The sequence below is a fragment of the Taudactylus pleione genome, unplaced genomic scaffold, assembly GCF_031769625.1.
Source record: "Taudactylus pleione unplaced genomic scaffold, aTauple2 ptg000036l, whole genome shotgun sequence".
In the NCBI taxonomy this organism is placed as follows: domain Eukaryota; kingdom Metazoa; phylum Chordata; class Amphibia; order Anura; family Myobatrachidae; genus Taudactylus; species Taudactylus pleione.
In genome coordinates, this window is record NW_028284438.1 from 10,797,918 (window position 1) to 10,824,414 (window position 26,497).

The following is a 26,497-nucleotide window of genomic DNA, read 5'->3' on the forward strand; positions in this document are numbered from 1 at the left end:
GACATTATTCCGACAGCCGGCTTCCCGACTGTCATATCCCGGCGAGGGTGAAATGCCCGGCATCTAGATGTAGACGCTGCTCATTTCACCGACGCCGGGAGACCGGCGCCCATCATCCCGATCGAAGGGATGCCAGGCGCCGCGAGCGGACAGCCGCGGGGGGGGAGGGTTAGGGTTAGGCACCCCCCTGGGAGGGTTAGGGTTAGGCTAGGGGGAGGGAGGGTTAGGGTTAGGCACCCCCCCAGGGGACTTAAGTTTAGGCAGCAGGAAGGGGGGATTAGTGTTAGGCACTTGGGGGGGGAGGTTAGGGTTAGGCACCCCTAAGGAGGTTTAGGGGGTTAGGTTAGTCATTACTTACCATACGACGATCGGGATTTCCAGCGCTGTCGGGCTGCCGCTGCCGGGATCTGTTCCAGTGTTGAGCTGCCGATGCTGGGAATCAAACCGCCGGCCGCGTGGTATTTCATACCGATTCCATAGTAACATCTGACAGGTCTAAAAACAGTGAACCAGCAAACTTTGTGAAAACCAATACGTGTGTCATTCTCAAAACTTTTGGCCACGGCTGTAGATGTAGAAATCTCCCAGAGAGTGAGAGACTGTAGATAGATCACATACAAAGCCAAAACTTACTTCCTCTGTAAGATCCCAGCTATTGATCCTCCTGAGTGAGATCTCAGGAATCCCCGAGTCAGGTCTCTTCCCCAGGCTGCGTGCTCCCGCCTCTGAGCTGCATGCCGTCCCTCAGTCAGCTCAGCTTTCAGTTTGCTGTCAGCACTACAGGGCCAACTTCTGTCAGATTGGAAAGCACAAATGGAGATGGGAGCAACTAGTGGCTACTGGCAGTACTGCGCCCAGCAGTGACACTGACAGCAGCTTCGGCCGGCTCATAAGAGCCATCCTCTGGTCAGAGTTGTAGATAGTGTCTGCCAGGCAGTACTGATCAGGGGGGTTTTCTGAGTGAGTGCTCAGAAACCCCCCTACTTACACTACTGTAGAGCATATTCGAAGGTCAATATGTACTTCAACTCATTGGCTTATGATTCTATCACTAATATAACCTTATTTTAATATCACACAGTTAAAAAAACTCTATTGATTTTGCTGAAAAATTCACTAATTAAATAAAAAATTTCTTCACGGCCCCTCCGGGGTTAGGGGCTCTGATACTTAAGCTTCATTAGTTTCACAGTAGATCTGGTCCTACATTAGCGGCAGTTCATGGCTGTCTCCTGTCTTAACCCTGAATCAGCTCCATTATTGCCATTTATTTATTTTTTTCAGAATAATAACAACCTTCTCGGTGCTTGAAGGCACCTAGAGTGTGCTCGTTCAAAGCTGTTGCAAGAGGAATATTCTGCTAGAATACAAAAAAGCAGCACTTAATAGAAAATTATAACCCATAAGCCAAGAGCTAAGCAAGGTAAAGGAAAGTGAACGTTACTATAAGTGGCTTTGATAGATCATACACATAATTCTACAAAGGGGGCAAGGCAGGAAAGATCTTAGAAAGTAAGCTTTGCAACTAATAATTCCATTCTCATATCCTACCTATCCAGGTCTAGTAAGTCTCTCCAAGCCCAATCCCATACACATAGCAAATGCCTTTGCTAGATAAAACAGCACTCTATAAAATTAGGAGGGGCCCCTTAATCCATGAACTTTCTTCAAAAAATTTAAAGTTTCTTGACTTAGTCCACCTACTCCATTTTACTCTCTTCAATGTAGCAGCCCTCATGGTCCCCTATATTGATTTATAGATTGCAGAAGGAGTTTGAAAAGTCGGTTCGGCAAATGCTACGATAAAAACTTTACATCCACATCTGACAAGCCTATATTATTATTGCTAATTTCTCACAGAAATACTGGGGGCCCACGATTGTGTCCATCCTGAAGCCAAACTAGGTTCTCACGTTATGCCAAGAATTCACATACAGTATATAACAAACCATACTTTCTCCTGTTTCTGTGCTGCAAAAACATTAGCTGGCTACACTTAGACTAAAGTCTGGGTAAGCTCACATAATAGTCTTCATGTAGCTATTTATACTATTGCCAATAGATAAAGGGCCTGATTCAGCAAGGATCGCAACTGTTAATATGCACGCAACTGGCCGATTGGTGCATATGCATCGCAGTGCGCATGCGCGAACCGTTCACTGCAATCAGGACTGCGATATCAGTGACTACACAGACCCGTCACAGAGTGATTGACAGCAAGTGCCATTTGTAAGTGGTGACGTGGGGGTGTTGTCGGCGAACGTCGTTGCAGGGTGTGCATAAATTATCCACTGCGATGCCTTATGCAGCCTGAGTACTCATAGTGTGCGATGAGGTTAGCAATTCCTGAGTAAGGTTAGTGTTTGTGCAAGTGTGCGTGAGGCTGCGATGGTACTCGATGTCACCGATGGTTTCGCAGTCTTTCTAAGGATTACGGATGTGTGTAAGGTAAGTGGGCGTCCTTATGTTGTGCTGCGACGGCATAGCGATCGCAATGGATTAGCATATCTTCGCAGTGAGACTGCGTGCGTAATCACTATTGCAATCGCAGTTGTGATCTGTAATGAATCAGGCCCAAACTTTCTAATGTAGATTTTTATTTATCCCCCCAAAGTCTCCATATTTAATGACACCACAGGGATGCTCACACACTCAATATTGCTCTCACTGTTATACCTACTGGTGGAAGCATTAATAAATAATGCTGAATTGCACAGCTTCTTGCATGGTTCCAAAAGGGGCATGGTCAACAAATGTAGCAGTCGTAAAATTAAGGGCTTGTTCACATCTTACATCTTATATTACATTAAAGAGTCATAAAACGTCATGCCGTGTACTGCAGCATATGCTATTATAAGTATTTTCCAAGTTTTTGTTTTGTACATTCCTGTCCTCTTTTTCATGGTTTGCCTTCAACAGTGAAATCACTTTGCCAAGGGTTCTTTTTCTAGAAGAGTACGCTTCCGTATTAAGCTGTACATAGAGTTCCCTTGGAATGCTGTGTACAGCCATCTGGTGGCCAGTGAGTGAAATGTAAAGCTCCTGGCCAGATTGGTAAACCTGAGGCTGTGACAGCATGCTTCCTGCTATGGCATACCATGCAAATTTTAGACCTGAGATATTGGGACAAAATATGTCCTTTCTGATACTCCCAACCCCCACCATGAAACACTCACTTTTGATTGAAACATATATTATGTTTGTATAAATGTCACCCATTTTAAAGTCTGTGGCTCTGGACTGTCCTGTCAAAATTGGGACAGTTGCAAGGTATGTTATGGGGCTATGCACAATAGTGTACATACTACGACATAATGGTCTAATATTGATAAAGTAAGTAGCAAACTGAGATAGTTTAAAAGGCATCTGCATGACTGCTTTGTGCCAGTACACAGGGTCTTGCAAACGTATTCAGACTTTTGACCAATTCTCCCATTTCAGTTCATGACAACTATTTTTATGGTAATCCGGTCAGAATGTCGACATGGAGTTTAGGCTAGCAACCAATATGTCGATATTCGAAAATGGCAGCATGGTTAAAATGTTGACGTGTTCATAATGTCACCATTTAGGGTTAGTCTAAAATAACAAAAACTGTTGACATTCTGGTGGCGACATGTTAAATGTCAACATTATGAATAAATGTTGACATATTGGTTGTCAATCTAAAGTCCATGATGGCATTCTGACTATCGACATTCAGAACCTGTTGACATATTTTCAGTGTTGACTTTTCTTACCACACCCCTATTTTGTGCTGCGTTATTAACTGCCTGTATTCTTTAGAATTGTTGGGCTCCACATTATCTATTGCTATTTTATTGCTATTTGTTTGCAAGGCTTGCTGCACATAGCAGAAGTCGAGGAAACAGGTCATGGATTAAGTCCTATTCTTAACCAAGTCACTTACACATTTGTTTAGTAGAACAATACCCTTTAAAATGATATGCAATAATATGACAACTACTGTTAAAAACAAATGTTGAACCAGCACATCTTTCTTGTGTACTAGACATTTATGTATTATTTACTTATGCTTCTTCCATAGTTCTGGAGCTGGGAATGTAGCTGATCGCGTTCTAGCTCAGCTGTTGACAGAAATGGATGGAATAGAACAGCTAAAAGACGTCATGATTTTAGCAGCTACAAATCGTCCCGATTTGATAGACAAGGTAGGCACGGAACATAATTATAATTCTCCAGCTTAATGTTATGTTAAAGTTCCTATATCACATAATATATTTCTCATGCAAAAACTAAAAATTGTCACTGTTTGAAGCTTGGTTGTGATGCCAGTTAGTGGCACATTTCAAGCCTAGTTGTTATACTCATTTATTTTGTTTTCAAATTGAAGATTATTGAATTACATTTTATATTTAATTTTTATTTATATAGCTCCATAACAGTACACAAGGCTGCACATCAAATATTTGTCATTCGGGAAGCAATTGGGAAGCCGACTGCCTAAATACCGGCAGCCGGCTTCCCGACTTATCCCGGCATCGGTGAAATGCCAGGCGTCTAGATGTAGACGCCCGCATTTCCCCGACGCCGGGAGACCGGCGCCCGGCATCACGATCGTAGTGATGCCGGGCGCCGCGAGCGGACAGCCGGGGGGGACTTAGGGTTAGGCTAGGGGAAAGGAGGGTTAGGGTTAGGCACTTAGAGGGGGGATTAGGGTTAGGCACTTGGGGGGGAAGTTAGGGTTAGGCACCCCTAAGGAGGGTTAGGGTTAGGGGGGTTAGGTTAGGTTAGCAGATACTTACCTAGCCACGATCGGGATTTCCAGCGCTGTCGGGCTTCCGCTGCTTCGCACTCTGCTCCTGTCGGGCTTCCGCTGCTTCGCACTCTGCTCCTGTCGGGCTGCCGCTGACGGGAATCAAACCGCCGGCCATGCGGCCGGCGGTATATCATACCCATTCCTGTCATTCGCCTTAGTCATTGTACCACAGTCTAAATTCTTTAACACAGAGAGAGACACAAACTTTCATTAGAAGCCAGTTCACCTACCAGTATGTTTTTGAAATGTGGAATGAAACCAGAGCAGTTGGAGGAAATCCACAGAAACATGGAGAGAACATACAAACTCACCTATTGTTAAAACACGTGTCTACAGGGACTTCTGTAATCTTAGAAATAATTTTCGTATAAGCCAATTATGTGCATGTAAATACAAGCTCTAACAATTGTAATAACAACAAAATACAAGCATATTAACCCTTTCAATACCGTAGACCACCAGCACCCCTCCCTTTGCATGGGGCCACAAGCTTACATTTTATGCACCTGCCGCTTTCTTGCACTACACTGCTTATTACCGTCAGTAATCATGATCAATCCGGCTAATATATAAAAAGCAATTGGGCTTTCTGATACAGGATAAGGCCTTCCCCGAATGATTGCCACAACGTTGTCAGCGCACAATTCTCTAGACGATTTCCCTTCACTGAAACTATGATAAACAATGAAAAACAACCCCAGTCCATATTCACACCACCCCCCAGAAGAAAACTTTACAGTTGGTAATGTGGATGCGGGCTACAAACATTCCAGATTCGCCCGTCAAACTGCCAGACAGTGAAGCAGGGTTTGTCACTAAGGAACACTGCTCAGAGGTCCAATGCGTGTGAGCTTTACACCGCTCAAGCTGATATTTGGCATTGTGCATGGTGATCAGATGCCCACATGCAGCTGCACGGGCATGGGGAGCCAATCCATGAAGCTCTCAAGGACCAATTCCTGTGCTGACGTTGCTCCCAGAGGCAGTTTGGAACTCAGTAGTGACAAACGAGGACAAACATTTTTTTCGTCGATCAGGTTCTGTGAGCTTGTGTGGCTTACAGCTGCCCCAGCTGACTATTGTTGCTGTTAGACATTTCCACTTCTCAATAACAGTTGACAGCATTAGCAAGGAAAAAAAAATGAGGAACTGGCTTGTTGGAAAGTGCCACATTCAAAGTCACTGAGCTCTTCAATACAACCCAGTATACTGTTTACTATGGAGATTGCATGGCTAAGTTCTTGATTTTATGTACCTTTTAGCAATTTCTGTGACTGAAGTGGCTAAACACACTATTTAGAAGCGATGTCCATGTACTTTTGCAGCATATGTTACTAAGAAGATCTCTATTTGTCCTGAAAATAAATGGAAACAGAGGGGCTGATTCAGTAGCGTGCAATGCTGAACGCAGATTCATGATAATCGGGAATCTGCGTGTGTGCGCAGGACCCGTTCTGCATGACCACACAATTACCCATGCTTTGCCTCTGCCTGATTGACAGGCAGAGGCATTTTCAGGGTGGGGCAGGGACGGACGGTGTTCACGGAAATGGGGGTGTGACACCCCCGTTTTCTAGGAGTGGCAAGGCCAGGATCTGCGTTCACGGACGCAGTGTCCTGCCTCGCAAGCCGGCCAGCCTGCATAAGCTGAGGCTTACTCAGCTGGCCGGCGCTGTCCACCATCGTGACCGATGGTTGCAATGGTTATCCCAGGCTGTGACGTTGGTTGCAGTGCTGGGATTACAAATGCAGGAGGGGGTGTCAGACACCTCTTGCTGCATTTGCATATTTGCAAGGATGGAATTGCAAAGATGCTTGTGTGCGGCTTTGCAGTTCCATCCTCTGCTGCATCAGCCCCGGATTCCTTAGTCAGAATTCAAAATGAAATGTTATTCCTGGTGATCCATAAAATTTTGAAAACTGGCACAGCCGTCTGAGATTCACTTTCAGCAGCAATAAGGTTTAAGAATGTATTATTCAGCCGAATTATAGATAGCTTCTTCCTACTTAAAGATTAACTGTTTTCAGTGTGTTTTATCTATGAACAGAAGGTGCTGGTACTCACCTAAAGTTATAAGATGATACAAGATTTATAGTAGCTTTTGAATAAGTCTTCCGATATTTATTTTATACATTTCTGAATAATTTCACTGATTTCTTCCTATCTCTGGAATTAGATATAAAATAAAAAATGACACCAGAAAAGGTGCCAATAGTACGTACTCCAAAGTGCCAACGGAAAAAAGCTGACACTGTTATATATAATTTAAACAACAGAAATGAAAAACACTATGAGAATGAAATGGTCAATTAATTGAATCTGCGCAGTGAAGAAACCATGCATATGCCGAGAGCGTATAACCCATTGGACACTGGGACCGAGCCCCCCCCTCAAAAAGTAAAGGCACAAATTAAACTGCTGAATCATTATCACCTATTATATGTAAAATATGACCTTTATAGCCAAGAGATATTTGATCTGAATAGGTATGTTTTGTTACTGTTCTGAGGCATTGTACCTTAACGGCAGGTTTAACATCTACATAAATTAACCGTCACCAACATTTTCAATATTTTGCCATAGACCGCTTCCAGGTTTACTACCCCTTATAACTTTGATGCTTAACATACTATACTCCCTTTTAGATTGTAAGCTCACTTTACCTTCTACAGCAGTGTGATATTGTGTGTTATACCTGGAACAAAATGATTTACTTGTTCATTGGTCAGAAGTGGAAGTTGCTCAATCACTGTATAAGTTCACAACAAATGCTACAAATAGAGGGGTTATGTAGAAAAGTGAAAAACAGAAACATTCCTCAGCTAAGAGCTGCTTCTCTACTTTACTATATAATTCTACTAAACGTCTGTCTAGCAGCTGCGCAGGGAGAGCGGCTGTCTATCCCTTTCCTTTTGCGTATTTCTCCACTGCCCAACCAACTGTAACCCCCCTCACACTTTCTACTGAGACACAGAGGAGGAGTGGTCACAGATGAGAGATTGAGGGAGGACATATTGCGACAGATGGAGGAGGGGCAGAGGTAAGAGAGAGAAATGGGGGAGGAGGAGCAGAGATGGTAAGGTGGGGGGAGACAGTGTATAAAGGCATGTTTCTGACTAACACACTGGTCTGGTGTTTTGTGATTTTAATAATTCATAATTTATAAATTAGGTTTATATAAAGCCAATTATTTATTTACGCATTATTTCAAAATGGTTCCTTGCTAGACCTATATTTTCTGTGAGGACCACATAAATCTGCTGGGTAACTGGCACTTATCCACATATTTAATTTCCAATGTCCAAACACAATGAAGATAAGGAAAGTGTCATATCTACAGAGAGCTCACGGACTGCTTCAATGTGGGTCATAGAGGGGGGCGAGAAATAGAATGACTTAGTCTCCCATTAAGCTGGATGTTAATGTCAGACACATTAGCTGGGATGCAAAGCACAGAATAAATGCAGGGTCTGCTGTCTGTGATGGCACCCTGGGGCCCCTGACAGCCTTTCTCCACCTTATCATAGAGTGCAGAAAAGATGCATCCTCAAATGTCCAATTTACATAAGAATGACAGGATGTGATTGGACAAATGAAGATGAATGAAAGGCAGTGATGTCAGCCAGGGCCATTGTCTGAAGATGGATGGGGGGGCCTGAGTTCCATCAAGCTTAAGGGGCTTCCTCACAGCACAGAATTGGAGCAGAAAGGACACCACCACACAAAGAGGTTCATTGAATACTAGACAGATGGGAGTTTATATTTTCTTAGTATCTGTCATTCGCTGTGTTCTCGTAGGGCTGGAGTGTCTTCATTAAAATAAACATTTCTGTGACAGGATCGTGAAAGAAGAATAAATGAGAGAAAACACTACTTGTTCCTTTGCGGTCACTTTTAGGTAGAATCTTCTCACTTTTTAAACAGGTGATTGTACTGTGCTGAAAGTTTATCTGAACCTTGCAACATACAAGGGAAGATATGTTATAGATAATATAAGGCAGCCAATCAAACATTATCATGGCTAAAGCCTTCTGCACACAAAGCTGTTTTAAATATTGAAATTGTTGAAGTACTACCGTTATTGTACAGTTTTATATTGTACATTCAGCTAAGAATATTTGACATTTTTATCCTGACAGTCTTTAGAAATCATACAAATATGTAAAACACTTGAACAATATTTTTTTATTTTGATTTGTCAGTTTTATTCATTATCATAAATCAGAATATTTTATGAATGTGTCAAGAGTGTATTCAGTTAGTGTTCTTTTCTACATATTGAAAGATTAACATGTTTTTTTTAGAAACAAAAGTTAATGTAATTGCTTTAAGCCTTATTTGTTTAATATTTGTTGCTGTCATGTACTAAAAAAGTATTAAATTATGTGAATCCTCATTAAAACAAATAATGACAGCTGTGGTAAATAGTGTGACTTACTACTTAGTTGCTGACAGTAGGTGGCATTGCTGGAAGGCGGCCAGCTTTTTCTTGCTTGCATAAGTCAGTATACAGATCACATCCCTAAACACCTGTACACAGTAACGTCAGAGGACAGCTTCCTTATGTCAGTCAGCAAATACGTTTTTACCACAACTTCTTCAGAATGGTGACCCCTTTATCATTTTCCCTGGGGGTTACCCAAGTATGACAGTGCTTTTCAATATGTACACTTGTGTAATCTGGTCACTGCTAAATAATACTGTAGAATGATTTCATTGTATTGAGGTGTTTTAGGATGCAGAAAGATGTGGACATATTGCTGTTGTGGGCAGATTTAGATTTTTATTAAATTGTTTTCTTTTTTTTTTTTCCACATGGTTTTTGCCCATTACCCTATCTATTCATTCAGTAGGGAATGCTGGCCAATGTGACACCCATCTATATAAAATAGGTGTTTGTTTTGTAATGATTCAGACATTAAATTGGACTAGACTATGAGTATTTATTACAAAATGTTTCTAAAGGTGCATACACACGTAAAGATTTTCTGTCCAACCATCCAACTAGTTGATTGGTTGAAATGAAAATCTGGTAAGGGATGAAAGCAAATGACAATCAGCAATTTGCTCCCAAACGCCAGAAAATGGACAAAAACTGTTGTTTTAACAATTTTTTTAGATCAAACATTTAACAAACTTGTCTGATGACCATTTTCATTGTGTTCTGGCATTTAGGAGCAAATTGCTGATCATCAGTTACTCCCATACGTTACCAGATTTTCATTCCAACCAATCAACTAGTTGGATGGTTGGACAGGAAATCTTTACGTGTGTATGCAGTTTAAATGTTTCAGTCATTTCTATTTGAAAAAGGAGGACAGGGTGGTGTAATAGAGCAAAGGACATACAAATACATTCCTAGATGGCATAAAGTGAAACCTCTTATTGCTATTGCCATGACTGCTAGAGGCTTTTATCACATCTCTAGTGCATTATATTTATACAGTGTTTTTAGCATCCAAAAAATTATAATAGTGCATTAGGTATGTATATTAGTTGTGCTTTATAGTGGATGATTTTAAATATTTTTTATTCTTAACCTTAAAATCGGAATAATTTTTTGCTTAACCAGATAGGATAGTTGATGACACGTGGTTTCATATTAAACATGCGATCTCACTTGTCCTAGCATTTTGCCATCATTGCCTGAAGCTACTGGAGCTACTTTGAAATAGAGTTAAGAGGCCCATACATCAGCACCGCGAATCCCCGTACTGCTGATCCAATCCGCGATCCGACCCATGGATTGAAAGCCATTGATAATCAGCATTTTTTGGATGGAATTGGCAAGTCGGGGAAATTCAACATGTTGGATTTCTCCAGTCCCCTGTGCCAGCTGTTTGCAGAATGGGGAATTGCCACCATCTTTCTTAGATGTATGGAGGCCTTGAGTTGGTTTTGAGCTATTCAAATGTGTTTACATTTGGGCCATTCCGTGTCAAATCAACACACTTTTAGTTAAAATTTTACCTCACCATCTCATGCCGTTTCCAAAATATATAATTTTTCAAAAATCTGTCAAGAACACACAACTAGCATATTTTCAAATCGCCATAGCAGCTCTCCTAAATAAGCTAGAGAGGTGGGAATGGTGTCATTTTACTGTCTTGTTATGCCTTTTCCTATGATATACAACACAGTAAGATTTGTGAGGAAAAACTTTTTCCAAATTCAAACTGAAATTTTTGATTATGATTATCTCAAAAAGTGCGTTGACAAAAAAGTAAAAAAAAAATCTGGAAATAGTCTATATCAGTGGTTCCCAAACTTTTTTGAATCGTGGCACCCTAGTCCATCAGAATTATTTTCACGCCACCCCTAAACCAATAGTTTGTTATTGAGAAATTCAGAAAAAAATTTAGTGAAGTAGTAAAGTGAAGTAAATTGTGCTCACCTGTCATCCTTAGTCATTCATTTATGTGGCTGTGGACAGATTTGTGCTTCTGTTTGTCCACATATTTACATTACATTGACTATACATAATTTGATTTGGTGCTGGACCAACAACCTGTGGCACCCCTGCCAGTGTCCCGAGGCACCCCAGGGTGCTGCGGCACACAGTTTGGGAACCACTGGTCTATACTAATGTTAAATGTTTGTCAAAATTTAAAAGTGGGAGAATAATGGGTTCATAGTTAAAATTAATTTTAAAGCAAGGAAGTTTATTCAAAAAAGCCGGATGTATTACAAGTAGTACAGTTGAGTCTCCCATATCCAAAATGCTTGGGACCAGGGATATTTTGGATAACGGAATATTCCATATTTTGGAATATTTGCATATCATAATGAGATATCTTGGGAATGGGACCCCAATATACACATAAAATGCATTTATGTGTTTATATACACCTTATACACACAGCCTGCAGGTAATTTTATACAATATTTTCAATAATTTTGTGGCTCAAACAACATTTGTGCAAAATTTATTTATGTTTCATATGTACCTTATGCACAAAGCCTGGAGGTAATTTTATACAATATGTTTAATAATTTGTGTCTAAGACAAAGTTTGTGTACATTGAACCATCAAAAATCAAAGGTTTCATTATCTCAGTCACGCCAAAATTATTCCGTATTTCGGAATATTTGGATATGGGAGACTCAACCTGTAATAGGTAATAATAGATTTAATGGCTTCATTAGTTTAATTATATAAATCAAGTTGAATAGAAATATTTGATATTGTATTAGTCAGTCAACAAGGTTAGCTGAAAATAGTTTGACAATATCTCAGTGGTTTTTAAAGTGTCATTAGCAGACATGACATAAATTATTTTTATGTATGGACTTCTACTCTCTGCAATTGTGTGGTTGCCACTATACAGACACTATCACATCTTTAAAAAAGTAATAAATAGAGCTCACATTATACAGTAAGTTGCAGTTCTTACTCCATATATACTTATACATGAAAGACATGGTGTAAGTCTGTATACAGTAGCATTTGTCTTTGTAATTCTGTTATATACCTATGTAGGATTTTGGCTAAAGCTTATCAACTTTGGCCAGCCACATGTGTAAGGGGGATCCTGTGACTGACTTAGGTAAAGCAGAGGCTGCAGATTAGTAGGAGAGGTGGTAGGCTTCAATGAAGATATGAGTTGTAAGGGCACGTATGAATACTGGAAGGCTATAGGCCTGATTGATTGAGCTGTGGGAGTGCATTCCGGAGACTGGGAATGGAAGAAGTACTGAAGGAGATAGTGAGTGGGAGGAGGTATTCAGGGAAGAGGAGATTGTTGGAGCAGGTAAGTTGGCGGGCAGGAGGGAGTGCGAGTGGATATGTAATTATTACTTTGTAGGTGAGAGAGAGAAGTTTGTATCTGATTCTGAATGTGACAGAGAGCCAGTGAAGTAACTGTAGAGGTGGTCAGCATAGGTAAAGCAAAGAGAGAAAAAAATGGGGCTGGCAGCAGAGCTAAGGATAGATTGAAGTTGGGCGAGGCAGGAGGTATATAATGTTAAGGAATAAATAAGGGCTGTGTTCTCCATAGATTCTGCCTAACATTCTGACACAGTTTTAGTGTAAAGCTATATTATTATTAATATTGATAATAATAATAATAATAATAATAATAATAAATAGCCATAATAATTTTCACTCTTCTAAAATTCTTTAATAATGCATGTGTTAAATGCTGCCTTTTTGCTTTTCTGCACACCACAAGTGAAGACTGGGAGGCATTCAATCAGCAGTGGTAATTTACAGTGTGCTAATTGATCCCCCGGGCCTATTCAATTAGCCCCTAAAGGTACCCATACACGGTGCGATGCACCGAGTAGGGTGACTGCCGACCCGTCGGCAGACGCATCGTGCTGTCACCGCCGGCAATCGTGCGGTCCCCACAGACTGCACGATATGCCGGCTTCCCCCTCTGTCACCTGAATGGGATCATTCATCGTATCCCAGATCAGATGGTTTTGCAGGAAGACCTGGGGATGCGATGTACGACCCCGTGGGAGCGCACAGCACGATATCAGGTACGATATCGTGCCCATACACGGCACGATATAGCGCCTATATCATGCCGATCTGTCTGATCGGCACGTATATTGTGCCGTGTATGGGGGCCTTAATGCAGCTGCCAGTCTTCACTCATCGGAGATTTTTATTTGGGGTCTGATCAGACCCGAAGAGAAATCCCTGATAACTAGCCAGTTAATGTTGAAGCTCAAGGCTATCACCCTTTTTCACCCCTGTTAATTTAATTGGGCTAATTGAATTCGGCCCTATAGCTTGCTCATTGTGAGGTGTTGTGTAAATATGCTGGTGGCTCAGTTGATTGCCGCATGTTTCTTTTAACTAGTGTTCACTCTAGCACTGTCGCAACCCGCGCAGTTACTTTCCTGCCTGGGGTGTCGCTCTCTGCTCTGGTGCTTCTAGCACAGTCAGCTAATGCAGCACACTGCATAGATACAGACCAGAGTGTGCTAGAAGCACCAGAGCAGAGAGCCACATCCCCTACAGCAAAGAGGAACTGCATGGGCTATGACAGGTCCAGGGTGCTAGAATTAACATTATTTTAACTATGGGGTGATTGTTATATTTAAACTATGTTTTTTTTATTGTATTTTTATTTATCAAACACATTCAAAACAAGTAAGGGACAATTATATGTAGCATGTTTTTTTTCCAGTGAGTTTGCTGCTTGTGGAATTGTATGAGACTGCCAATGTGTTTGACTTGAGGACTGGGGTAGAATAAATTAATCATTGTAACTTGTTGTGTAAGCAAGAAGATACCGTATGAGCTTCTTTTACTGTGTAAATATATTTTGTAAGGTATATATCAATTGTTTCACCAGTCACAGGTTCGTCTAATGGCTGCCATTTTGTTATGACTGGAATGAGGGGAAATCTAACATACCTAATGAATGTCCCTGCCAGCACTATGATGGAACATAGATGGTTTTGTCTGTTTATTTCCCAGTCATCACTGTAGTAAGTTCTTTACTTGCACAGAACTTATTACACTGCTGTAGAAAACAGAGGGTTTTTCCTGAAGTACAGGTAATAAATATTTCCCAGGTGTTCAACAGCGGCTTTTTTAAGCTGTTTGATTGTCACAGCTTTAAAGAAGGGCAGTAAATCAGTGGCCCCAGCCTTCAGGCCCAGGTATAATAAAACAGGGTGGTGACAGCTGCCACTTCTGGGAGGAAGATTTATTGCAAAGAGAAGAGAGCTTGCCTTTTAGACTCCCCTGACTGTGCTTAATTAGAGGCAAATTTAAAGCAAAATTATAAGCTGCTCTTATATGAAAGAACATTTTGTAATAGTCACATTTAATATAGTAGATGTACTAGGGAATATAAACCAGACAAGACAAACACACAACTTCGGGAACTTTTGTGTATATTACAGAAAGATGGCTCTCACCTCAGCATACCGTCGTTTACTACTTATTTGTACACACGGACACTTGGCATTATGTAGAGTTGCACATGTTAATTTTTTATTGTGCTTCTACTGTGTGGCAACAGTGTCTTTGCATGCAGAGATTGCACACACAATTTACAATACAACTGTAAGCACTTGTAGACTGTAAGATCTCAGCTGCAGGGGACGCTCTACCTTTCCCGTCACATCTGCACATCCTCGTCTGGGCGATTATATTTGTTACTTTGAGTGAGCGTTATGGAATATTAGAGAGTTGTATGAAACCTTCTAAAGAAGACAGGTTTAGAAGTGCCTATAGCAACCAATCAGCTTCTTCCTATCATTTTATAGAATGTACTGGATAAATGATTGCTAGAAGCTAACTGGTTGCTATGGGCAACTTCTCCACCACTCCACCATGGAATGTTTGATACATCTCCCCCATGAAAAACAAAGGACAGTTCTAAATTGTACACTTTAAGACAATATTTCCATTCTTCATCTTTCATATAAACCCCTTCCTATTTATTGAAGAATAGGATATTTCCCATTTTAGCGTGCCCATATTCATCTTGCTTGTTGCCCCTGGAGAATCTGTCATTTTGGCCATTCATGTGTATGATCAATTTGTCAGTTTTACAGTGTCATAATTCAGCGCCATGCTATCTATTGTAAAGCTGAATCCATTATTCTTATTAGCTGTTTCATTATGTTTTGTCAATAATCACAATGTTGTTAGTCATTATATAGACAATATAATGTCAACTTGAGTTGGGAACGGGATACCAGTGGTCAGGATGCCAGCAGTCAGAACTCTTACAGCGGCATCCCCACAGTCAGAATCCCGACCCAATTAGGTAACTCTCCTAACCCCTAACCCTCCCCCCCCGCAGCCTAACCCTATCCCTCCCCCTAGTGCCTAACACTAAACCCTAAACCTAACCCTCCCCCTAACCCTTATACATACCATTGGGATTCCTACTGTTGCCAGGATTCCAGCGACAGCATTCTGAGCGCCAGTATCCCGACCGCTGGAAACGCTACTACATCCTGTTGACAGATACAAAATGTCGACATGTTCACAATGTTGACAAATGCAGTGTTGACTTGCAAAATTTTTAAATATTGACAGGTGCATAATGTCAACACCCGATTTTAAGCCAAACCCTAACCCTAAAATTTCTATTGTCAACATTTTGCAGGTGTCGACATTTTTTACCATGTGTACAATATGATAATCCACATTTTCGTGTCGACATTGTGACTGTTGACATGATACCTACATATCTTATTAGTTCATACCAAGCCTATCTGTGCCATGTTTTTCTTGTGTGCACTTAGTATCAGATGACCCAGTGCACTTATGAAATGTAACATGCTGATTCTAATGCTGGGTACACACTTGTCCATATATCGTTCGTTCGGCAAGTGCATCACCGGGTGTGTACACCCGATTTGTCTGTGAAGTTGAACGGTGTCGTTCACAGACATATTAGGTCGGCCCTGCAGCACAGCTGATACCGATATATCTGTACGTCTGGCTGTGTCTATGGGCGACCCACCAACTGCCCAAACACTGGTCACTGGAACCGCCGACACTGACATCACAACTGGGGGAACAAATTTAAATGTCTGCCTAGTTGTGATGTCTGATCAGACATATCGGGCATCTGATTGGTAAGTGTGTATAGTTTACCAAATCGGCCACTCGGTCGGCACGGTCAGTCGCTGAGTCGGATAAGTGTGTGCCCATCTTAAATTGTCAGACTAATAATTTTACCAGATTATTAATGGAACTGGTAGACTATTTTAAATGAAAGTATATGCCATTACTTGAATGCACAAGATTTTTTGTGTACGCGGTTTAAAAAGACCACAGGAACCCATAGGACACCACCTGTGCATTTTAGATCATCAGTTTGCTTTTCACAGACGTATAGCCCACAGGGATTTTTATTTTTTTATGAGCACTTCTGACCTTTAACTGTCAGTGACATTTTTTTTCCTGTCACTGATACCATTCCATCACCCACCACCTCCCATTTTTTGTTGTTAAACTACATCTGCCTTTAAATCAGATTACATATATGGCTTGTTTAATATCTAGTGTTGTCACATTACCCTGCTCTGTATCTACTGAAAGGTGAATGCCAGCGTATTGCTTGCCAAATAGTGATATCGTGATGTTTAATAGTAGCACTGCCCTACATGTTAGTTTTTACAAGCACCAGAAAGAATATGAATGCAGATTTTAGTGTTTGTCATTTGTAACCATCTGATTTTGACTAAATTGCCATAAGTATAATTGCAGTGTTTGTCACAATAGATCATTATTTTGACTAAAGCTTTGTTTACATCCTGGTGAGCTCTGTGCTGGTCACAATGGTCAGTTCTTGTACAACCCAAGACTGTGTTACCTACTGTAGCATGGAAATTCAATTCACTGCAGCAAAGGCAAAACTGATATCTTTGCCAGCATTACATTCACCCTAAGCTGGATCTTATTTGTACATTGGTGTCCAAAGCACCTCTTGCAGAATTCAGTAGAATGGTGGACAGGTCCTGCTAAATTTATCCCTGGATGAGCAGGAGTAAGACCATTAAGCTGTTTGTCAAATTTGATTGCACAGATCTCCATGTAGACGGGGCATTATGTCGTAGCATAGAGGAGAAATCCTTACAAGGCAAGGGCAAATAGGTCTCATCCCACCCTTACCCTGTTACACCTCTAACAAGGGCACACTCTAAGTACTCTTCATTTCCAATATAACCTTTATTACTATAATAAAAAGTTCTTAAACACTGTACAATGAAAATCAAAAGACATTGAATAATTAGTAGGAGAAACATCTCCACACAGTAACACTATTGTAATCAACCCAAACAATCTGATTATCAATTAACCAATCAAGATAGTGTTATTAGAGCACAAAACAAATAAAATGCAACAATAAAACAACAATATTAAATATACATGTGTTAATACACACAGTGAAAAAAACTTTGTGAAATTATGACGAAAATATGTGAATAAAAATGGCATAAATAACAAAGTAAGTGTTGAATTAATAGTAAAAAGCCTGACCAACCAGCCTCTTGTATCACTAAAACTACTATCATAGCAGTATATTCTATAACACTTGTCACAATTTTGAAGTTCTTGGAAAACTTCCCAATCACATATAGGTACAGTATAATAACTTGTAGATTTAAAGCAATAGTTATGGCTTAGAAAATAGTTCTTCCAGATCTTACATGATGGGCCATATCCAATTAGTAGCGAAAAGTCCGCTATCGGCAACATCATTTTCGCCATTTTCACTAATCCCCATATTCAATTTCAAAGACTTTTCAAGGTGCGAAAAGTCTTTGTCAAAAACCATGGATAAATTTTCACCACTGAATAGGTGGCGAAAAAAAGTGCGGTTTTGGGGTGCAGACTTAAAAAAGAAAAGTACCCTGCACTCCTTGGAATGTCCCCTTAAAGTAATCTGTGTCAAAAAATGTTTTAAAAGTTCGATAGGACACCCAAGAAAAAGTATAATTTTGGGGGCTAAAAAAAAAAAAGGTTGGGGAACAAACTAAAAAACTAGCGAAATAAACTCAGGGGGTCCCCAAGTATGCGGCTGGTGTTTTTTAGAATGCGCTTGGTTGCGGCAGGTGGATTTTTAATGATTTAAAAAGAATCCTTTTGGGGACTTAAAAATATGCTTGCACCCATTTTCATGTACCGCAAATTTAATGGGACTAGTTATTCTTTTTAAAAAATTAAGCTAAATGCTATTCTTCACCACTTCTTTACAGACGCATTAAAGCACCTGTCCCGGCCGTTTAAAAACTCCAAATACCTTTAGCAGGCCAATTTGGGGGCACCCATAGTGATCCCCCATATCAGACCATCTTTTGGGGGGTGACAGGCTGATTTCCCCAAAAGTGACAGGACTTTTTGATACTTACCTTTCCACCGGGTCCCGTTTTCACCGATTCCTAATTGAATACGGGGATACGCGGGCACGCGCCCAATACTTTATCCCCAGGAAAAACGTTGATGATGCCGAAAAGTCCGACCTCAGACTTTTCAACTCTAATAGAATATGGCCCTAAGTTTGGGTGTGGCATTCACTCCCTTTGCTGTAATGCATCTCATTCATGCATTTTATAAAGCAGTGCGGTGTAAATGTAAACTTTGCTCAGTGTATTAATGTGCTCTAAATAAAAACATATCAAGACAAAATCATGCTTCATATATGTATCATATGCTATATAAATGTTTCGGGAACTTGCTGTAACAGAATATAATGGAGATATTTACCCTGAAGGGGTAGCATGTTATTATATCTGTCACATTTTATTTGTGACTATTGAATGAACCTAGAGAGATGCCTTTGGGAACCTTACAGTTGGTTACATAAGACTGAGCCATAAACTATTTAACAAAATTGCATACAATTTCAAACATCTTATGTACTGCCGCAGTTTGGCAGCTATTTGTGGATACCTTTGGGTTATTACTGCCTTTTCTCATTAGAACAAAGTGCACATCTGCGTAATGGTTTTCTAAAGGTTTGTTTGCTTAAAATAAATTTGTTCCTTGCTGCAGTAAACTGTTTTCTCATTACAAAATAGAAAAAAATATGTTTTATGGAAAATTGTGAAAGCGTATTTTAAATATTTTTCTGATTATTTCTATTCCCATTGCACTTTTATTTCCTACCATTGTGAGTTGTTCTCTTGTTAAATGGAATACAGGAACTATTAATATTTTCATTTGCATTTGCTTGTGTAGAGCCAAGCATAATGTAGAAACAGTTATTAAAAGTGTAAAGGGTTTCATATCCACTCTAGAGCTATAGCTAGTGAGAAAGCACAAATCCACTCTAGAGCTATAGCTAGTGAGAAAGCACAAATCCACTCTAGAGCTACAGTATAGCTAGTGAGAAAGCACAAATCCACTGTAGAGCTACAGTATAGCTAGTGAGAAAGCACAAATCCACTATAGAACTATAGCTAGTGAGAAAGCACAAATCCACTCTAGAGCTATAGTTAGCGGGAAAGCACAAATCCACTACAGAGCTATAGCTAGTGAGAAAGCACAAATCCACTCTAGAGCTATAGTTAGCGGGAAAGCACAAATCCACTACAGAGCTATAGCTAGTGAGAAAGCACAAATCCACTCTAGAGCTATAACTAGTGAGTGTCACACCTGGATGTATATAGACTGCAACTGCTGGAACTTGGGCCGGTGGGCTAAGGGTAGCGGGTGAGTGGAAACGGGAAGGCAATATATACGTCCTCTTCATATGTCCTCTCCCAGGTGTTAGCGAGACCTACCCCAGGGCGCGAAGTCTAGTCCACTCGATGTTATTCACCATTGACCCCTCCAAGCGGGATGCGGGTTTCGCTGCACCAAGTGAACAGGTCACGGCCCCTGAGGCAGGTACCTGGAGAAAACACAGATATATATTGGAGGACTATATAAGCACTGATGAGCAAGGATGATGCTCCAAAGACTAATATGTGAGTTGCACTGGTAATCAACCCCTGGTATGGGATGCTGAATAGCGATGGCAATCAGGACTTAGTATGAGACGCTGAGTGACGGTGGTAATTGATAGTTGGTACGAGATTCTGAGTGACGTTGGTAGTCAGCACTTGAAATCAGACACTGAGAATCGATGGTAATCGATAGTTGGTATGAGATGCTGAGTGACGATGGTAATTGATAGTTGGTATGAGATGCTGAGTGACGATGGTAATCGATAGTTGGTATGAGATGCTGAATGACGATGGTAGTCAGCACTTGGAATGAGACACTGAGAATCGTTGGTAATCAATAGTTGGTATGAGATGCTGAGTGGCGATGGTAGCCAGCACTTGATGTGAAACACTGAGAATCGATGGTAGTCAGCACTTGGTATGAAACACTGAGAATCGATGGTAGTCAGCACTTGGTATGAAACACTGAACAGCGGTGGTAGTCAGTGCTTGGAATGAATAGCTGAACAGCGGTGGCAGTCACGAGGAGGGTTCACTGGGAAGGGACACTGCGGAGCCTGAGACGCAGTCACAGTAGAAACCACTATAGGAGCAAAGTTGTACAGGCAACTTCCTCCTGCAGGAAGTGCCCTAAAATACCCCTTGGTAGCTGGTCATTGGCCAGAGGTATCAGCTGACCGACCGCAGAACTACCATAGGAGGATACTGATCAGATGACATGAACCAACATGGCGGTGCCCAGGACTGCACCTGCAGCAACCAGAATGCACACATGAAAGCTCTAGCAGTCCCTGGGCAGAATACTCAGCAACTACCTGTCTCCACGGCTGAAGTCTGGACGTTTAGGAGCCCGAAGAGACCATCGCAGATGTGAGTAACGGCCGATCCCAGGCGGCATCCTGACAGTGAGAAAGCACAAATCCACTCTAGAACTATAGCTTGTGGGAAAGCACAAACCACTCTAGAGCTATACAAAAAAAGTAGGCGGCATCGAAGAACACATATCAGGGAGTGTATTTATAAACCACCTTTATTAAAGGCTCAAATATCAGTATATGTAAACTTTCAAAAATGTCAATAAAACTCCCGGGAGTATAAGAAAATTCTATACACACAGTATGTATTTAAATGAATAACATGTCTTCAAATGAAGCACAAAATCACGATTAAAAGACAAACAATCACAATAAAATATCTCTAGTATTCTCAAATTGATGGATTGAACATCTGAGCTCTGGTGATTCAATGAGCCAGGTGAAAATGACCCAGGTAGCAGCAATGTTCTGAATAACTGAAAAAAAAAAGTTTGAGATTGTTTGTCGCCTACTGTGATTGTTTGCCGCCTACTTTTTTGTGTATTTCTTTATTGTTGCTGGAAGTGTGGCAAAAACTTCCTGTGGGCGTGCTGCAATCTACACAAGGAGGGGGGTTAACAGCACACCATTACTGGTGCTTGGGCTATCTATCTTTTTTACACTCTAGAGCTAGAGCTAGTGAGAAAGCACAAATCCATTCTAGAACTATAGCTAGTAGGAAAGCACAAACCATTCTAGAGCTATAGCTAGTGAGAAAGCACAAATCCACTCTAGAGCTATAGCTAGTGGGAAAGCACATATCCACTCTAGAGCTATAGCTAGTGGGAAAGCACATATCCACTCTAGAACTATAGCTAGTGGGAAAGCACAAATCCACTCTAGAGCTGTAGCTAGTGGGAAAGCACAAATCCACTCTAGAACTATAGCTAGTGGGAAAGCACAAATCCATTCTAGAACTATAGCTAGTAGGAAAGAACAAACCATTCTAGAGCTATAGCTAGTGAGAAAGCACAAATCCACTCTAGAGCTATAGCTAGTGGGAAAGCACATATCCACTCTACAGCTATAGCTAGTGGGAAAGCACATATCCACTCTAGAACTATAGCTAGTGGGAAAGCACAAATCCACTCTAGAGCTGTAGCTAGTGGGAAAGCACAAATCCACTCTAGAAGTATAGCTAGTGGGAAAGCATAAATCCACTCTAGAGCTGTAGCTAGTGGGAAAGCACAAATCCACTCTAGAGCTATAGCTAGTGGGAAAGCACAATTCCACTCTAGAGGTATAGCTAGTGGGAAAGCACAAATCCACTCTAGAGCTACAGCTAGTGAGAAAGCACAATTCCACTCTAGAGGTATAGCTAGTGGGAAAGCACAAAGCATTCTAGAGCTATAGCTAGTGAGAAAGCAATGCATTGATATAATTGTCCAAATATTAGGTGTACAAATGGAAATGAGAAGTCTCATTATGACAACTGTTATATTCTTTCATGTTGTGCAGAGAGCAAAGATGTGCAGGACATGAACTAAAATAGTCAGGTTTTGCTTGGATGGGGATTTCTGTGATGGACACCGCTTTATCCCTTGGTTCTTTGAAGGCAGTGCCCTGGAGACTGGGAGTCAACAGAGTGTGGTAAAAACAATACTGGGAGTGGACGCATTTCTATTTGAGAGTAAATGTCTGCTTTTCCTATTTCATGCCAGTGCTGACAGTATCCATCCCTACTGCTTGCTATCCTGCCTTGTGTAATGTGTCGTCACAGGCAGTACATGTAAAAGCTTGTGTCAGCTATTTTTTTTTTTTTTTGCCTATATAGTCCACAATGAAAACATTTATGTGAATTTGTTTTTAACTTCCCCTGGAATATAGATAGATTAGCTTTTTCAGAAAAGTCGGTGTAGTATATGTTGTGATACGATTGGGGTAGGGGTCCCTCTCCTGGGGTAGATGGACACCTCCTTACACACAGCAACCAGGAAACAGCACTCCAGTCATGGGTTTTCGTGCATGCTGGTCGGCACCGGTTTTTATTGTGCAACACCAATAATCAAATAAACAAAACATAAAATAAATCCTAGCCCGTCTGGGCTCTAACTAGACAGTAGGTTCCCTCACTAACAGAACACAAAACAAGTTCACGTCCACAGTACCTTCAGGTTTGTATCAAACAGCTAACCTGTGGGCCTGCTCTCCCAGGTTTGAGACACTGCACCAAGACATTACACAGCTCTTATGAGCCACTTCCAGGTGTAATCACTCAGCCTGCTCTCAGGCTGAAAGGCCTAACACCTGAAATGACCCTGTGGATGGAGCCCTCCCTTCTCTCTCACATCCGCCAGGACCCATTCTACGGCTTTTACCAAAAGCCGACACTCAAACCTGTTTGTAAAACAGACTTCTCCTGGGGGCTAAAACACATAGGACAGGAACCTGGGACACACATAGAAGCACTGGAGAAGTGTGGAATGGCTTCTATCACATATCCCCCCCCTTTGTTTCGCCCTGTGGGGCGGAACAACTGCAGCCCCCAAACAATGGACACTTGACAAAGCATCTGCATTGGCCAGCTGGCTTCTAACCTGTGTTCTACTGTGAACTTAAAGATTTGTAATGCCAAGAACCAACTCGTTATTCTCGCATTGCTGTCCTTGTTCTCTGACATCCACTTCAAAGGGGCATGGTCAGTGATCAATCTGAACTTCCTTCCCTCCAAGTAGTACCTGAGAGTTTCTAATGCCCACTTCATGGCCAATGCTTCTTTCTCGACCGTAGCATAGTTTCTCTCATGTACATTTAATTTTCGGCTTAAGAAAAAAAATCGGGTGTTCTTCACCCTCTTTGCTTTGGGACAGGATCACTCCTATGCCTACATCTGACGCATCAGTTTGCACAACAAACTCTCTGTCAAATCAGGGGTCATCAGAACTGGTTGGGTACATAATGCTATTTTAACTCCTGAAAAGCCTTTTCTGCTTCAGGACTCCATTCCACCATGACTTTCTGTTTGCCTTTGGTAAGGTCAGTCAGTGGGACCGCAATGGTGGCAAAATTTGGTATAAACCTCCTATAATACCCAGTAACCCTAAGAAGGCTCTCACCTGCTTCTTATTCAGGGGTCGTGGCCAGTTTTGTATTGCCTCAACCTTATTGAGCTGTAGCTTTATCAAACCTCTGCCAATGGTGTATCCAAGATACTTTACTTCTTCCAACCCTAGACAACACTTTTTTGGGTTGGCTGTCAAACCTGCCTTATAGATGGAGTCCAACACTGCTTGTACTCTGGGCAAGTGAGTCTGCCAATCAGGACTATGAATCACCACATCATCCAGATAAGCAGCAGCATACTGTCTATGGGGCCTTAGAATCCTATCCATCATTCTTTGAAAGGTAGCAGGTGCCCCATGTAGCCCAGTGGGCAACATCTTGTATTGAATCAACCCCTCTGGTGCAGAAAAAGCTGTCTTTTCTTTGGCGTTCTCAGTTAACGGCACTTGCCAATACCCTTTGGTTAAGTCAAGAGTGGTTAAATATCTGGCTGTCCCCAGCCTTTCAATTAGTTCATCCACCCTAGGCATAGGGTAGGCATCGAATTTTGACACACTGTTCAATTTCCGGAAGTCATTGCAGAAATGCACACTTCCGTCGGGCTTTGGAATCAGCACAATGGGACTTGACCACTCACTATGCGATTCTTCAGTTACACCCAACTCTCACATTTTTTTAATTTCCTTTGACACTGATTCTCTTTGGGCTTCAGGTAACCTATAGGGCTTTAGGTTAACCTTAACCCCTGGGTCAGTGATTATGTCATGTTTAATGACCGTGGTTTTCCCTGGTATGTCAGAAAACAGCACCCTATTTCTGATCAGAAATTCCCTAACTTCCTGCTGTTGACTTGCTGACAGGGTTTCTGCCACTGTCACTTCAAGAACCACGGGTCCTGGGTTTACTGGAGGGGCTCGGACGGCTGAGTGCTGCTCTATCCTTCTAGGGTTTTATAAGATTTACATGGTATATCTGTTCTGGCTTTCTTTTCCCCGGCTGGTAAAGTTTATAAATGACCTGCCCCACTTTTTCTAAGATTTCAGAGGGTCCTTGCCATTTAGCCAAAAGTTTACTTTCCACTGTGGGGCCCAACACCAAGACCCTGTCCCCAGGAACAAAGTTGCGTAACCGAGCATTGCAGTTGTATACCCTCTGCTGTGCCTGTTGGGCCTGTTCCAAGTGCCCTCATACTATTGGAACCACAGCAGCAATTCTTTCTTGCATTTGGGAAACATCAATAACTGTTTTATACGAACTGGACTGCCCCTCCCATGTCTCTTTGGCAACGTCTAGTAACCCCCTTGGGTGTCTCCCATATAACAAATCGAAAGGTGAAAACCCGGTGAAGGATTGGGGAACCTCTCTTATTGCCAACAACAAATAATGCAACAAGTAATCACAATCTCTACCGTCCTTGTCGACTACTTTTCTTAACATATGTTTTAACGTCTTGTTAAACCTCTCCACTAATCCATCGGTTTGGGGGTGATAGACCGAAGTTCTTAACTGTTCAATTTTGAACAGGCGGCATAATTCTTTCATGACTTTTGATATAAATGGGGTACCCTGGTCAGTCAGTATTTCCTTAGGTATTCCCAACCTGCTAAAGACATGGAGTAACTCTCTAGCAATGGACTTGGTTGACGTATTGCGCAATGGTATCGCTTCTGGGTACCTGGCAGCGTAATCCATTATCACCAGAATATATTGATAGACCCATGCAGACTTCATTAAGGGTCCAACCCAATCCATTGCTATTCTTTCAAACGGTACCTCAATAATGGGTAATGGGACTAGAGGACTTTTAAAATGTGGTCTGGGAGCATGATACAGACATTCAGGGCAGGATGCACAAAAGTCAGATACCTCTTTATGGACCCCGGGCCAAAAAACCTCTGCAAAATCCGCTCAGTGGTTTTCTCTATCCCCAGATGGCCTGCCGTTATATGACCATGAGCCAGGTCTAACACTGTTCTTCTGTATGCTTTGGGAACTATTAATTGTTCCACAATATCTTTCCCTTTCTTAGTCACTTGATACAAAAAATCCCGACATACTGCCATGTGAGGATATGACAGAGGACTATCGGGGTCTATGGGTTTACCATGGATCACTTTGACATTCTCCCTGGCTTTTGCCAGAATAGGGTCATTTAACTGCTCTACGGCAAAAACCTCTCTTCTGACCTCTAAATCAGGCAGACGATCAACTGGCTCATTAACACTTCCCACCTCAGTGGAAGGCACATCAGTTGGCGAGCTACCATCACGCTCCGCATTCTCTAGTTTGCCAATCATACTAGAAAAAAAGAACACCTCTGACTCTGAAGAAAGTTCCTCTTGCTGCAATTTTCGGTGTGCATGGCCGCATTCTCCACCAATTGTGATATGATCGGGTAGGGGTGCCTCTCCTGGGGTAGATGGACACCTCCTTATACACAGCAGCCAGGAAACCACTCCATTCGTGGGTTTTCCTGCAAGCTGG

The 26,497-nt window shown here is 41.5% G+C and overlaps 1 protein-coding gene across 2 annotated transcripts in view; it reads left to right on the top strand.

Moving 5' to 3' along the window:
* AFG2A (AAA ATPase AFG2A) overlaps positions 1 to 26,497 on the top strand; it is a 544,164-nt gene that overhangs the window by 255,437 nt on the left and 262,230 nt on the right. For both annotated transcript variants that reach the window (XM_088452282.1, XM_088452283.1), the window contains exon 14: positions 4,049 to 4,172. In XM_088452282.1, coding sequence (XP_088308408.1) covers positions 4,049 to 4,172 — 124 coding nt within the window. The remainder of the gene's footprint in view (positions 1 to 4,048; positions 4,173 to 26,497) is intronic.